This window comes from Ictalurus furcatus, chromosome 6, assembly GCF_023375685.1.
Source record: "Ictalurus furcatus strain D&B chromosome 6, Billie_1.0, whole genome shotgun sequence".
Taxonomy (NCBI): Eukaryota; Metazoa; Chordata; class Actinopteri; order Siluriformes; family Ictaluridae; genus Ictalurus; species Ictalurus furcatus.
This window is the reverse complement of record NC_071260.1, coordinates 14547895-14565076: the sequence shown is the minus strand read 5'-3', so window position 1 is coordinate 14565076 and position 17182 is coordinate 14547895. Positions and strand designations below refer to the sequence as shown.

General features: G+C 37.3%; 1 protein-coding gene across 1 annotated transcript; it reads left to right on the top strand.

Annotated features, from left to right (window-relative positions):
- Positions 1–13339: 13339 nt before the first annotated feature.
- si:ch211-214p13.8 (B- and T-lymphocyte attenuator) lies at positions 13340–16824 on the top strand. The gene is made up of 5 exons (XM_053627899.1): positions 13340–13799; positions 15117–15449; positions 15558–15707; positions 15795–15826; positions 15906–16824. The coding sequence occupies exons 1-5, from the start codon at positions 13715–13717 to the stop codon at positions 16206–16208; spliced, it is 903 nt and encodes a 300-aa protein (XP_053483874.1). The 5' UTR covers positions 13340–13714; the 3' UTR covers positions 16209–16824.
- The last annotated feature ends 358 nt before the right edge of the window (positions 16825–17182 follow it).

Genomic DNA, 17182 nt, shown 5'->3' with positions numbered 1-17182 from the left:
AAGTTAACTAATTCAGCTAGCTCATCTAGCATACTGTACTGCCTACATTATATATGTTCAAAGTTCAGTGATAACTTGCAAACTGCAGAGACAATGTCCATGGTAATGGTAGGGTTATGTGTCCAAACACACCTGCCTTTTATGCATTTAACATACAAAAAACATTCCATACACTTTAGTGTAGGTTTCTCAAGCCAAAGTTAGACTAGGTGTAATTAGAGACAGTTATGCCAATGGTAACGGTACATTATGTACCCAAATGCTCCTGCCTTTTATGCATTAAACATACAACATTATTTACAACAATGTTTAATTTGTTTTGCAATCAAATTATGAATTATGCATCAAGGCCTTGATGCTCACATACAAGACCTAGGATTAGTCTCTCCTTGAAGCTTATGTTCTCTCATGCAATCTGTGATCGGTTAATGACTGATGCTTAGTAATGCCTACTCAGCGTGGCTCAAGGTTCCTTTCTAGAACCTTCACACTAACTGTTCCTCAGTGGTGGAATGAACTTCCAACCTCAATCCGGACCACAGAATCTGTCACCATTTTCAAAACAACACCTAAAGACCCACCTATTCCGTGAGCACGTAACTAACCCCTAAAATGCTAAACCCCACATTATTTAAAAAATAAAATAAAAAAATTTACTCTGGCACTTACACCTCTACTCTGCACACTTTGCTTCTCTAGAACTCAATTATAAATCTTGTATGGTAGCACTACTTGTATTGTTCTCCACTTGATATATCGCTTTGAATGTATTTCCTCATTTATAAGTAGCTTTGGATAAAAGTGTCTGCTAAATGAAAAATGTAAATGTAGATTCCAAGTATGCACATGCACAATGCAGACTGTATCTGAGCTTCTGTTTTAAGGATTCAGTTGAGTTTTTTGTTTTGATGTTACTTTCTGTTGCTTAACAACATATACTTTGGCATTTGCCTGGTCATGTTTAATAAATTGCGAAATATGAAGTTACTCACTAGTCACTATAGTAGTTTTTTATAAGAAGCTTTTTAACTCCTACTCAAATACTTATCTTTATCAGTACTTTTATTTCTACTTGAGTCATTATAAGTCATTATAAGTAAAAGTAACAATACTTTTACTTGCGTAGTGTTTCTGTTTACTCTACCCACAACTGGTCATTGACTGCAAAGGATTTACATCCAAGTATGAAAAACAACAACAACAACAACAACAACAACAACAAAAACAATAATAATCTTTATTTTATAGAACGCCTTTAAAAGCAGCTTCTCAAAGCACTGTACACAAAATAAGTAGTACACAGAAAAAATAAAAATTGATAAAAGTTAATAATAATAATAATAATAATAATAAAAAAGTAGACATCAGCAGTCAAATGCCAGTTTAAAAAAGTATGTCTTGAGTTGAGCTTTAGCAATGCCAAAGGTCTGAGCTTCCCTAAATTCAAGAGGAAGAGAGTTCCAAAGGGAAGGAGCACAGACAGAAAAAGCCCTGTCACCCATAGATTTTAAGCGAGTTTGTGGAACAGTTAACAAATGACACTGTGAGGAGCGCAGTCTGCGATTTGGGGTGTAAGAGATTAATAAAGCAGATATGTAATTAGGAGCCAAGCCATGTAATGCTTTGCATGTCAGCATCATAATTTTAAAATCGACATGGAACCTGACCGGGAGCCAGTGCAAGGAGTCCGGAACAGGAGTAATACGATTGTATTTCCTGGTCCCAGTCAGGATCCGGGCAGCAGAGTTTTGTAGATACTGAAGTTTATTGGGCCTCCTGGGCGCCCCCTGCCGGCCCCCACTTTGAAAACCACTGTCCCAGGGAATGCAACAGAGTCTCTTATTATATGTATGGTATGTTATTACCATCAGAATTAGGAGTGTAGTGATAAAGTAAATTCTGATAGTGTTGGCAAACATCACAGCAGTTCAGTTCACTGGTTGGAAAACAGCCAGTGGGTTTTCAGCAGTCTTTTTTTTTTTTAATCAATGGGAAGGGTGTGTAATATGAGCTGTACACTGTAGTTATGTGAACATATTTCTTCTCTTTAATTTTAATTGTCATGACAATTTTTGGATATTGAACTCACGTTTATATGTTTTCAAAAATTCAATTTATAAATTAATCCATTGTCTTGACTACTTATGACTACTTTTGAGTCAAAACAAAAATGATCTTCAAGTTGAGTTTACTCAGATTTTTAAGACAGCAGATGGACATTAGTTTCTAAATTTAACCAACTTGAAATGTCTTACAGTGTAGTGGATGGGAGAGGTCAGAGGAACAGCACAGGTTCCCAACCTTCGACCTGGAGTACCCTCTGTCTTAACTAACTGGCTAACAGTTTCCTGAGCTGAAGTAGGTGTGGTAGGGCAAGGAGAACACTAACATGCTGTATCTGTCGCTGTAATGCACTAATGGAAAATCTTATCTGATTATTTTTGCTGCCTAAATCCTCTGCTTTGTGGTTAATGAGCAACAAATGGATCTTTAGTATACAGTGCACCAAACATTACATCATACGGTGTTGCATGTCTTAATGTTGTATGTCTTATCTACTGTAGTAAATCTTAGCCCTCCTTAGAAAATATTCTGATCCAACCCTAGTGCATTTGCATTCCCTAAACTTTGTAACCAAATCTTTGGCAACATGTGTATCTATTATTGTTTGGCATGTCAATAAATGAGCCTGAAGCAGAAATAAAATCAAGACACTTCGTATCTCAGAGCAGTCGGCAGTGATATGCTTTAAAAAAATATATTTCCTCTTACCCAGATCCATGGCGCAGTAAATGACGATGAGAAGAAGCAAACACAAACAGTAAGCCATGCTGACTGAACTTTCTGAACTCTAAGGAACACTTGTTCAGGCATGAACTCCAAGCCCTGACAAAAATGGCAACAACCTCCAATGTCAAAACTGGTTTACTCAAAGAAAGCGAATTGAGTTTTCTTTTTCTTTCTTTCGCTCTCTCTTTCTCTCTCTCTCTCTCTCACACACACACACACACACGAAATCTATCTGTTTTGCACCCGCCCACATACACGTCCAAAGGCACGTGCACCTTGCTCTCAGTCACTTGCACTGTTTAGCATTACTGTCAAAACAAATAATGCTAGCTGCGACTTGTCATATCAAAGCTTGCATTACAAAGTGTGTTTATATATTATGTGGTGTCAGAGGAAGCTTGACTGCTATTGTGCTGTATGTGTGTCATCTTGTTTCGGTTTAAAAAAAAAAAAAAAGATGACACAGCAAAATAACAGGCTGGTGGCTCGCTTCTAAAACCATAAAAATTCCTAAAAGGTAAAGCTCATAGAGCTCTCTGAGGAAGAAGAGGAAGTTGTTTTCTGTCACATCTATGCCAATAATTATGGAACCAAATTACAGAAAAGGTGAATTTGATATGAATTAGCTTAAGTGATATGAAAAGAAAATGGATTGACATGTAGGAAAATATATATCTCCTGTACCCAGGTAACAGTGGACACCAAGCATATCATGCAGGGAACTGTTGTTATTATTATTATTATTATTATTATTATTATTATTATTATTATTATGGGTGAAACACAGAAGGTGAGCTGGCACATATTGTATTTGTTCTTCTTCTGCTTATTATTATTATTCTGCTTCTTTTTTCTTCTTCCTCCTCTCTCGTGTCTATGGCAGCCCATAGGACAGTATGTAGGAAAGTTATGAAATACCACACAAATAGGGGACTGTTTGATCTGTTACCACAGCAAATTTCGAGTCACCATCTCAAACCCTTTAGCGCCACCAACAGGTCAAAACTGCACTCACGTTTATACTAATACCTTTTGAACTGTAGGAGCTAGAAACAAAATTCTTTCTGCCTAACAAAATGTTGAATGTTCTGAAAAACCTACTTTTTCAAACTCCTCCTAGACCAGGGGTGTCCAATCTTATCCGGAAAGGGCCGGTGTGGGTGCAGGTTTTCATTCCAGCCGAGCAGAAGCCACACCTGAGTCTATTGAAAGCCAAGCTCAACTGATTAAACAGGTGGAATCAGGTGTGGCTCCAGATAGGTTGGAATGAAAACCTGCACCCACACCGGCCCTTTCCGGATAAGATTGGACACCCCTGTCCTAGACCATTCATCCAATTTCCACAAAATTCGAAAGGGATCATCTTCAGACCATGTCGGCAAAAATGTATCAAAAACTTTTTGAAAAACCAAACCGTTCTCAAATAATGTGTGGACGAATTCAATGACGATCATGCCAAAAAGGATGCGAGACTATATCTCCGTAATGCATATGGTGTGCAACTGTCTGTTTTTACTTCATTCAGGAACTTGCTTAAAAGATAATAACTGGTGTATTGGTAGTGTTACCACCTAACAGTTTCAAGATCCTGGGTTTTAGCCTGTGTTTGGGTGGCTGTGTGGAGTTTGACTACCTTTTCCCCAAATTTCCCTTTCAGGATCAGTAAAGTACATCTATCTATCTAAGCTTATGTTTGTCAGTGCTAGACAATTTCCAAATTAGTATCCATCACTTGAGAAGGTGACTCAGAAATCCGCAGTTATACCGTCATGGACATTAGAGCGATCCTGAACAGGTGGTCAGTTTCATTGCCAGCCAATCTGAGAGACCAGGACATGTTCATGATTGATAAGCTTGTGAATACTCTAAGGCCTGAACTGGAGAAAAAAAAACCCAGCAATACCCTCTCTCTAAACTGAGTAACATACAAAACAACAATCTGTGTGACTTTCTTGTAATTTCTTCTCACCTGCCAAAAAAAACATGCTGGTAGGTTTACTGGCAAGGCTAAATTGTCCCTAGATGTCAGTAAGTATGTGAATGTGTGGGCAATGACCTGGTGTCCCATCTGGGATGTATTAACACCCCGCACCCAGTGTTCCTGAGATCCAGATCCAGATCTACTACAACCCTGACTCAGAAATTACTAAAGGCAAAAAAAATGAATAAACACAGCCAACATTCTGACCACAGAGTCCCCTTAAAGGGATATTGCACCCAAAAATGAAAATTCTGTCATCAATTACTCAGCCTCATGTTGTTTCAAACCCATAAGACTTTTGAAAAAGATTTTGAAACCTGGGAGATGTCTGTCCCTCCATTTACAGTCCAGTAACCAAAACTTTCAAGCTCCAAAAAGTTAACAAACGAGAGAACCACGCATGCGTGTTGTGTTGACCCGAGATCGGGGGAAAAAATGCATCATTGTTACAAAGATTGTTCTGTGTGACTCAGTTTGTGTACAGCGTCCATCTTCCTCTATTGTAAACAGTGTATACCAAGGGACCTGGAAGCGCTGCACTTTTTACAGCATAGGAGGAGGGACATGCATGCGTTGTGGTTCTCACATGTACATGCATCAGAGATCTATGTGAAAGTGAAGATGTTTTGTGAATAAAGACTTCATTTTAGTTTTTTTGCACACACAAAGCATGCGCATCACTTCAAAAAATTGGGATTAAACCACTGGAGTCACATGGATTACTTTATGATGCCTTTATGAACTTTTTGGGGCCTGAACGTTTTGGTTACTTCAACTGTAAATGGAGGGACAGAAATCTCCCAGGTTTCATTAAAATGTTTTAATTTGTGTTCCGAAGATGAACGAAAGTCTTATGGGTTTAGAACGACATGGAGGTGAGTAATTGATGATGACATTTTCATTTTTGGGTGAACTATCCATTTAGGGTCCCCTTTTTTGTGGCTAATGTGCAACAGATGGGCATTTTGTGTGGAATGCATCAAACATCATACTGTGCAGCACTTTTATATAGATTGTTAATATTTACTGTTCATTGTCCCTCTTTGAACATGTTTAGCACTTACATTTATCTCATTTCAGCCATGATATCAGCGCCAGCGATTCTTGGAGTCAAATTGTGAACAGATGGGGATAGAGTGTAAAAGTGTACAAAGTGTACAACAATATATAGTAGTAACCTGAAACGTTAGCTATGTAAAGGGTATTTACATACATTTTCTTTTCTTAATTCTAAGGACAAACTGCCATAACTATTTCTGAATGGATAACTACAATACGGCCACAACTCAGAGTTCCATATCTCTCGTTGCCAAGCTAGCACATCTCAGCATTATGCTGAGCCTTATATTTGTAAAATCACTTAGTTGTCCTTAGCCCAAATGTAGTGTAAAGGAACGAAATGCTGTGCAACTTTCCTCACGTTCACTCGCATTTATAACAGTCTGTCACAACGTGAGGGTTCACAACGAACTCGGCGGGAGGATATGCAAGTGAATGTAACGTTCATAGTCAAAAACTGGACCTGACGTTAGCCTAGCCTACTTCGTGGGTGTGCAAATATCAAACGTTAATTGACGATCTTAAGAACAAACCAAGCCATGGTATGATACCATCTATACTAAGCTAAGGTTACCTACTATTTAGATATCTAGTTACTTACTGTCTGTAAAAAACCAAGTGTACAATTGGGGGGGGGGGCACACACCTATTTTCCTTAACAAACTGAAATATATTTAAAAAAAAAAAAAAGAATAGACATAAATAAATAGAATAGATGAAGAAAAGACAGATCCTTTGGCAGGGTTCATTAAAAGGGGACATATAGAAAATATTTTGTACTGTATATGGGGGGGGGGGGGGAGGGGTTTGGTATTAACTCAACATTAGGGGGGAAACGACCCCACCAAAGAATGTGTGGTTACGCCCATGCATATCTATATGCAATATATGCAAAAAGGTATTGACAGGCTGGAAAAAGATGGAAAATCTCCTCTTACCCTGATCCATGGATAAGGAAACGAGAAAGAGCAGAACCACAAGCAGAAACCGACAGAGAAACATAACGGACGAGTTCGTGTTGAAGTAAATTCCTTTAAGAAGCTCCTCCATGCGCGCACACACTTGACGAGCCTTCTCTGCCTCACGCGCACGCCCACAAGCACACGCTGACACCTCTTTGCAGTGACGAACTCAGAAACTGATCAGTGGGCTGGTCTGGCTAAAACAGGGTGGCCAATGATTTGTGAAATAAACTCAAATACCAGCAGTCACTCAACCTCAAAACAATCTAAATCAGTGGTTCTCAACCAGTGGCCCCCTGGGGGCGCAAATTGTTTTCAAGAAAAAAGACACAGTCAGGGCATAATTTGGGTACTCGGTGTGTTTTATTGATTTTCAAAAAGAATGTGCGTAAATGAAAAACCCCGCGTTCTCTCTACGTCTATTTTCTTCTTGCTGGGAAGAGGAGGAGCTTAGCCAGCGTTTTATCTGGCTGTGATTGCAGACCAGTGCTGCCAACTTAGTGACTTTTCAGACCCCTTTAGCGCCTTTTTTTTTGCAAAGAAATTGCCTAAGGACAAAAGTAGCGACTTTTTGGACAAACCTTAGCAACATACCAAATGTCAGTAGTACTGTCACAGTAAGCGCGAGGTCTTGCTTTCCCGCTGCACTCTCACCTCTCTCTGTGTCTGCTCTGTTCAGTGAGAGGCTGAGAGCCGGAGATTTAACAATGTCATGGATAACGAGACGCGCCCTTCATCCCAATTTACATCATTCATATGTGAATGTTTAGAATTTAAGACGAATGGACTGCAACATGTTTTACAAGTAAAATAGTCCATGTTATTACGGCCTAGTTCTCTTGTTCAAAGTAGTTATTGTGTTCAGAAACATCTTCTATAATTCATGCTCCATACCTGTCCGTTATATAGTTTTATAAAAGTCATAAAAGTTATTTAAAATACATAAAAGTTATGAAAAGTAATTAAAAAAGTACAAAAACACAAAAGCAAAAAAAAAAAAAAAATCTATGGGGCATGCCACATGATAGGGGAGGCTTGGGGGGGCTTTAGTTACAAAAGGTTGAGAACCTCTGATCTAAATGATTGCAAACAATGGCTAAAGATTTGAAAAGCTGTCATTCCGGAATTTTGTTCTTTTGCCATTTCAGTAAGTCTACTTGTGGCTGAAACACACCCTACAGTACATAGGCTACCTACACAAAGGAATGCTCTTTATGCTACACAAAGTAGACTTTAGATATGTGTCATGGTTTGCTCTTGCAGAGATTTGGCTGGAGTGTTAGTGTGACTTGGCATTGCCAAGACAGGGCTGTACTGTACTTTAAATCAATCCATACAGGATTTAGAAAAGTTTTTGTGATTGTTGCAGCCAAAAATGTTTGGTTTTGCTGCGGGTTTTAAAAAAATTTGCAGAGTTTTTTGTTCTTTTTTTGCAGAAAACTATTTGAATAGTTTTGCACACGCTTTGTTTGTTGGTAATCGAGACATTTTAGCTGTACTCATATTCGACACACGTGAATCAAAGAGGGCTTTGGTTGAATGCACATTGTGATGATGTCACATGGTGCGTCTTGGCCCAAAGCTGTAATTTTTACAAATTGCTTCTCTGAATAGTGCAGAATTTGCATGATTAAGCAGAGTCTCAATGAGCTCCCTAGCTTCCTAGGTTGTGAATCAATATATAGTGTGCACAAGTTCAGGCACCAGTAAGAATCCTGGCTTACTACACATTGGGACATTGATAACTGAATTTCCGGTGACATGATTACATACTTGCATTGTATGTAACATCACCAAAAATGTAAAAATATTTAAGTTTTATATGTCATACAGATTTGTTAGTTTAATCACACGTGGCTAGCTGGTGGATTTAAAAGTCGTTAGACTCAAACAAACTGTATATAGAACGTCAAATAAAGTCACAAATTGCTAACGTAAATAATCATTTGGGAGCTACAATAACAAGCTAATTAAATTTGTAGACAAAGTTGGCTGAAAGGCTTTTATAGTTTATTGTATAGTTTGTCATATTTTTACTGTAGCAATTTAAGATTTGTCTCAATTGTTCACTATAAATAAAATGTATCATTCTTCATCATCATCATCATCTTCTCCTTCTTCTTCTTCTACTACTCTATGAGATATTTGATCCACATAGAGTGAATTGTAAAAACTGATTTGTGTTTTTTGCACTGATTTGGGTATTATAATTATTTATTCAGGGCTTGAATTTTTGATTCCAGAAGCCTTTTTGTATTGCTGTGTATACCATGTTACAACTGTCTAGCTGCATTTAGTTTCTCTAGAGTGTTCCTTTCCTCTAGTGTCCTATCTTCTCCTCGCCCCCCAGGTTTTTGTTGCTATGGTTTCCTGCCCTGTGCAGGAAGTTTTCCTGGCAGGAAAACTGGAACAATGCTCAGTTTGCGCATGACACAATACTACTCATGTCTTAAACAAATAAGAGCTGGCTCAACTCAGAAATCCTGCATCTACTGTAAACACACTGTGATAGTGGATGAATCTCCAAGATTAAAATATATATGCAGGAATCTAGGATTACTAGATTGTAAATATCCTACCGAAATGCCTACCAAATGAGTTATCAGGGTAAGAACAGAAATCCTTACTAAGCAAGTAACAAATGGACTGAATGCACATATACTGTAGATGGTGTTATTCTTTATGCTGATTATTCAGTGAATAACATTAAGTCACTATCAGTACCCTTGTGATATTTGGTGTTCAGCATTATTCACATGAGGAAGTGAGATAACCTTGGGGATCAAACCATGGCAGCTTCTTGGGGCAGTGTCATTTTACTCCAGACTTAATTTCCTACTGTACTTACATTACGTACTAATATAACCTAATGGTATTTTATTTTTACATTACATATAGAAATAGTTAGTGGAGAGATTATTCCAAATAATCTTTAAAAGAAAATTTAAACATGAAATTAAAAAAAACTACAGTATTACCATCCACAAATGTAGTGACACACCCCCTGTATGTCACTTACTGTAAAGTCAGTAAAACTATTCATTTCACAATTAAATTGACATTTGGCAGCAGCACTCTGATTTCCATAAAACTGCAGCACTGCTTGCTGAACTGGCTTTTTAGTCTCAAATCTTGTCATTTTTGCCTTCTAGATTTCATGTTAAAAAGATAAATTGAGATTGTAATGATCTTATATCACAATTGTTTCATATCACTACAGGACTAAATTATACATATTAGTTAACAAGGGGCAAGTTACTACATGTGTATAGTGTCACCATATTCGCGATCTTGAAAAGTGGGTTCATTATTATTCTGTGCTGCGACTCTGCAGCTCATGCTGAATGGAGCACACGCTTTCTGTTTATTGCGTCCCTTGAACGTTCTCCATCTGAACTAAATGCTTTTTATTTATATAAAAAAGCAAAACGACAGATGGGGGCACTGTCGAGGGGGGCAAGGGTATTCGGTGTATGGCTGAACAGAGCACCGTGTAACAGCGACTATCACTACTTATAAACATATGATGACTTTTTTGCAACTATCTGTTGCAACTATCTTTGCAACTATCTGTCTCATATTAGCTCAACTTTTTTGACCTACGTTGATAAGGAAGCTGTCCTGTTCACTGCCTCCTTCTTCAGTTTTCTTGAATTTTCTGCCCTCTCTGTCTGTTTGCTATGATGACATTTGAGATCAAAAGATGAATATGAGACAATAGATCAGAAATTCAGCTTTCATTTCCTGATATTTACATCTAGATGTGTTAAACAACTTAGAATGTGGCACCTTTAGTGACAGACCACCCAATTTTTAGGTTAGAAAAAGTATATGAACAGATAGTATTAAAGTAAATTAAGGTAAATAACCTTGCAATATGCTTGCACAAAATAACTGCATCAAGCTGATAGCACTAAACTGTTGCATTCTTCTTTAGTGACACTATTCCAGGCTTGTATTGCAGCTTCTTTAAGTTTTTTTTGTGTGTTGTTGTTGTTTTGTTTGTTTGTTTTTTTTTGTTTTGGGGGGGGGTTTTGGGTGGGGGGGGGCGGGTGATTGACTTGGCCAGTTTAAACCTTTAACTTTTTTTCTCCTGATGAAGTCCTTTGTTGTGATGGCAATGTGTTTAAGATCATTTTCTTTCTGCATGATGAGGTTCCTCCCAAATAGATTTAATGCATTTCTCTGAAAATTAACAGACAGAATGTTTCTATAGACTTCTGAATTCATTCTGCTGCAAGCATCATGAGTTACATCATGAATAAAGATTAGTGAGCCCAGAAGCAGAAATGCAAGCCCAAGCCATGACTCTACCTCCACCATGTGTCACAGATGAGTTGTATGTTTTGGATCATGAGCAGATACTTTTTTTCTCCACACTCTGGCCTTTCCATCACTTTGGTAGAAGTTAACCTTAGTCCCAGAAATTTTGTGGCTCATGTCTGTATTTCTTTGTAAATTCCAATCTGGCTTTCTGATTTTTACTGCTGATAAATGGTTTGCATCTTGTGCTATGGCCTTTATATTTCTGCTCTCAAAGTCTTCTTTGAGCAGTGGATTGTGATACCTTCACCTCTGCCCTTTACACCTTCACCTACTGTTTATAACACGATTGTCTGTTATTTTGTGGTTTTTATTCACAGCTCTCTCAAAATGTTTGTCATCGACTTCTGTTGTTTTCTTTGGCCGACCAGTTCCATGTCTGGTTGTTAATACACAAGTAGTTTCTTTCTTTTTTGGGGCATTCCAAATTGCTTTATTGACTATACTCTTGTACAGTGTCTGTGCAATGCCTCTGATCAATTTACCCTCCTTGTTCAGCTTCAAGCTTTCTTTTCTCCCATAGACAGCTCTCTGGTCTTCATGTGGTTTTATACTTTTTAGCAACAATTGCAGGCTTCACAGTTGAAACCCAGGGCTTAACCCAAGAGTAGACATTCAGAGCTATTATTTGTTAGTCATTAAATCAGAGAAGGAACTCGGAACTACAGTTCCCAGAAGCCACTGCATGACAGTCACATGACCACCTGCACCTGAATCACATTCCTGTTAATTGAGCACTCATGTATATAGCCATAGTTTGCACTGCACTCTTTGTCTCACGTTTGTCTTTCTTTGCCTTTGTCTCTGTAGCTGTGTTTTGTTCTTTAACTTATGTTTAATCTTTGCTACAATGTTTTGCCTCATAGTCATAGTGTCTTTGTATTTTGCATCCGTCTCAACCTCCAATCATGACAAAATTCATTAAAGAATCAATCTAACAGGGCACACCTGGGCAACAAAAAACCCTTGTCAGTCACATGTTCCAATATTTTTGATCACTTGAAAAATGGGTGGGTTCAAACAAAAGGTGCCATGTTCTAAGTTTTTTAACAGAACGTAGATGTAAATATCATTAAATCATAGCTGAAATTATGATCTATCATCTCATATTCATATTTTTTTTTAATCTAAAACCCAATTATCTTTAGCGATAACAAAAACAAACGAATTGGCCTTGCCATTCCAATTCTTTCTCATTTATACTCATTTATCAAAGTGGATACTAATGATTCAGTTCGTAAATCATCTGCAGGAGCATTTACATGAGAAATTTAAATGTATTCATGTAAATGTAAAACATTTATAGCCTAAGAGAGTTCATGCATTTTTAGGAAATGTATGTTTTGGGAGACTCTCTAATGTGAACCTCAATCGATCAGTTTCAAATCTTATTATTGCCATTACTGAAATTTTACATACTGTAGGGATTTTAGCCAGTGGTGGGCGGAGCACAGACACACAGGAGGCTGTTTCAATGTTATAGGGGATTTATTTAAGACAATCTGTGAACAGGGGTGCGCGTGTGGGTGTGTGTGTGTGGGTTGAAGGGCGATCGGGTGGTGAGGGTCTCAGCCATCGGCGGTTACAGCCAAGGGGCCGGGTTGGAGCCGTCACTCGCGTCGGAGTCACCTGAAACCTGAAAAAACACACAAGGAGGTGTTTTTTCAATGTTTACTTGTCATTTTGTCATGTTCTGCTCTCTGTCAGCTTTGTCATTTATTGAATTTTGTGGGCATGGCTTAAATGCAAATCAGCCATGATGTGAACATGCTTGGTACGATTGTCATTCAACAACATACTTTCATCAAGGAAGTCAGTGTTACTGAAATCTTTGTAAATCTGGCTGGAATTTGTATTTTAGTTTGGCCTACAAAAACATTTATTCAACTTTCGTAAATGATTGATAAATGTGGTGCAGTATCCACACCACATACTGTAAATTACAACACTATGGTTAACCCCAGAACAACTTCCACATCTCCCAAATAAAAAATAGAAAAGAAAAAAAAACATTTATAGAAATGTTTCAGCAACCTTTGAAGCCACATATCCTGCCTCTGGCTGGAAGTGGTAATGTACGCTGGCAGAGCAGAAGAGCTTCTATAGAAAAGTGTGGTTTCACGTCTGTAATGCTGTGTCTCTGTGATTTATTAAGAACATTCATATAGGGTAAATGCCTATTGAACATAAATGTGCAAAGCACACTAAGTATTACAGTCTAGTATATCTCATCTCTACCACACTGGAAGTGAAACAGCCTCAGAAACACAGCAGACTGAGGAGTGAATTTAGCAAAGATGAACAACTCTGACTAGGAAAAACAGTGGAATGGAGTGATATGGATTTTAGCAATGCAACACTTGAATAATGAGGAGGAGGTCTGGCGGAACTGAAGTTGACTGTGTTTAAGATGAAGGAAATGGAAACCACGCGTGTGTGTTTGTGTGTGAGAGAGAGAGGGAGGCACAGAGAATGAAAGCAGGAAAATGTGTAGGCTGTGATAAATGTTCACTCAGTGACTGACTCCAGACTAAAGCACTGAAAATGAACCTGCCTTGACAATAAACACGTTTTTATTATAGTATTCCCTTCATTCGCCATGGCTAGACTAGTTCAGTTTTTTATCTCGATAGTAAACAGCATTCTTGTGGTTTTCATTGTCCTTGTACCTGTAGATACACAAGGTAAGTCAACTTCTTTTTGTTTCGCTGATCATTTGTTTATTCAGTTTATTCAGTTACACTTATTAAAATCCTGATTTTGCATTGCCAAGTTGTTCAAATTGTTGAAATTGCTCCCAGATATTTTAAGCTTTCACTTACAGCTTGTTTTGGTTTTTGCTTTATGTCTTTGGTTCCAAACTGTTATTTTTTAAATAAGCTAATAGAACATTTAATGGTGCGCTTTGTCCTCTTGAGTCTCCCACTTGGTAGCCTAACACGAAATCGTGACACATAGTGGTTTAGTAGATTTTCTCAGCATGACCTAGAAACAAAAATTTTATCCTGAAACATAGTAAATGGTTTTTTTCTTACATCGAGGGCCACAAGTTGTTTTAAGGGACAAATGTTTAGCAGTGGAGTTTATGATGTACCTTCTGAGCATGAGAGCGAAGAGATGAAGAGCAGACCTGGCTTTCCTTTTAATTCCAACTAGGGCATTAGCACATGGCTAACAAAGTGTACTGTAGAATAATGAACATTTATTGTAATATAACTGATAATAATAATAATAATAATAATAATAAAACTAATCAATAAGTTATCCATCTATCTATCTATTCATTGATTGATTGAGCATGGACTGTATTCATATTTGGCTATCATATTCTCTCTAGCTCTCTCTCTCCTTAGTAGAAATTAGAAAATTTTGTGTTTCAAGATAAACTATCAGGCCATACAAGATGATAAACTGCTTTAGTTGCTAAACCTGTATTTCAGGATAAACAGTGTAGAGTCTCATAGACTGCACCTGGTCAATTGTGAAACATTTTATACATCCAAGTTCTCTGCATGAACACATATTCAGAGCTTTTGTGGCTTTTACGTGTGTAAAATAATTAACTAACCCTAGAAGTAAGACTTATGTCTGTTTACTGATGTCATTTAGCTTTGTTTTTAATCTTACTTTAGACTAAATGAAGAAAAAAAATCCATTATTAAAAATATAAGGGTGTGTGGTTTGGGTAGACTACATTTCACATGACACACTTAAACTGAGCATTGGTTTGTGTTGGAAGATTGGTCTGAAGCATGCAGTTGCAACACTTTTTGCAGTTAAAAGCTCAGATAATGACATCTATCAGCACCACACATGACTGTCAGACTTTCAGTTTTGTCTTCTTAGTCTATTTACATAAAGGTCAGACATTTTAAATAAGGTATCAACAAAAACTCCATGAAAGTTTGGTTTAGGTCAACATGCAGTAATTTTTATTGCAAAATTATTTAGTGTATTTGGGGTCTTTTAAGGATAATCTGAATTCCATCTGCTTCCTGTAGATCCAGTTGCTTCATGTGTCGCTGAAATCAAAATTCGGAAGAACACTGTTTACACGGCCTCAAGTGCGAGCATGTTGAACATCTCTTGCCCTGTGACATATTGCAAGGAGATTCCTGTTGTTGAATGGATTAAAATTGATGATACAAGCAAGTTTATACACATCAGTGGAACAAATCAAGTAACAATTACACAAGAACAAGCAGGGTTGAAGGACATCGTCTCATATTTGAGCTTCAGGAACATATCAACAGATGATAATGGCATTTACAGATGTATGATTTCCAAATCAGCCTTTTCATTAGAAAGCCACAATATTAATGTCAATGTTTCAGGTAAGGAATGGATCCAAATCTTTAAAATATTGAAAATTATTGTTGAAGCTGATACTAGTTAGAATATAATATGAACTGAACATAATGAGCTTTAACTGGTTTCCATAGTTTTCAGCTACCACGACAATACAAATAACACCATTGGCTTTGAAGAGAAAGTGCCAGGTGTCAGTTGGCTTTCGTATGTCTTCATTGGCTTCGGAATACTCTGCCTGGTCATGATCGTAATGTTGATCTCTTTCCTGTGCATAAATCTGCGTGAGTATTGTAATTATGCATTATGAGCTGTATTCTAAAATTGAACATTCTACATTTACTAATATGTAAATCCATTTTTTTCTTTAGATTCAAGAAAATCTAACAGCCACAGACACAAAGTAAGCCTCATCAGCACACGGTATAATTTCTCACACATTCTTTATGTAACTTTTAAAAACATATTTACGTCCTCTCTAGAATGCAACATGCTGTCCAAAGCCACCGAGCGCCACCACATCAGGAAAGTCCCAGGAAATTCCAGAAGAGCAAAATAACATCTATGATGCACCTACAGATGATTTACACCCAGAGCTGGACTCTCTGTATATGGGGAGTGATCAGGAATGCACACTTGACATGAGGAATGGAAACAGGATTGGTGATGGATCACAACAGATTGTATATGCAACTCTTCAACATCCCACACCCCGAGAACCTTCTGCAGTCCGCCATAAATCAAGAGAACAGCTGTCGGAGTATGCCTCCATCCGAATTTGCTAAAAACCTCTGGGAATAATTTGGGAGGATTTCAGAATTTCAGTGAACTAGTAGTGGTATAAGCACTGTGATGTGCAAAACAGGAGCTGTAGGTATTGAAAAGTGTTCTCAAATACAGTATGCAGAACATATAATAGGACTCTTTCCAGAGTAAAAGAATTTCCAAACACACCACTTATGATCACAGCACAGGTTGAACTTTTCCGGTTTAAGACCAATTGTGTAAATATATGCCATTATATGAATTTATTCATACCATTAGAGAGTTTCTGAATTTTTATGGGCATTCTACTCATTCAGATGTAGATTTGAAACATTGTGTATCATACTGAATTAACAGCACTTCCATGTCTTACATAAAATTGAATAAAATATGTATACAAGTCTACATATTATTCATACTTTTTTTTAATGACTGAGGTTTAGATTAAAACTTCATTTCAAGTGAGCAGACGATTGAGCTGACATCTATATTAACTAAATAATAACCATAACAACCTTCATACTATGTGATAGTAATCTCCACCACTATCCTGTGATTTAAAAATAAATATAAATACAGCAGGGACACCATGGATATACATCACTGATCACTGGGGGCCACTTTGTGAACCATGGAATAAGAAGACCAGTCACTTTCTGCTCTGAGAAGGTGTTTCAGTAACTAAAATCCCTAGTTCCTCAGTGATCTTGATTCTGTTGTTTATTATTATTATTATTATTATTATTATTATTATTATTATTATTATTATTATTATTATATTATTACAGCAATGCAATGTGTGATTTATATTAGGTCTGTATTCGCCCTACTTATATTGGTATATATTGTACATATGGGTGATTTCATGATTGTGATTCTATTTAGAACTTGTAACTCCTACAATGCCAACTTTTTTAAGTATAATTTTTCAACACTGAATCTATGAAATCATGCATTTAAATGATAATATGTTAAGCTACATTAAACTACACTA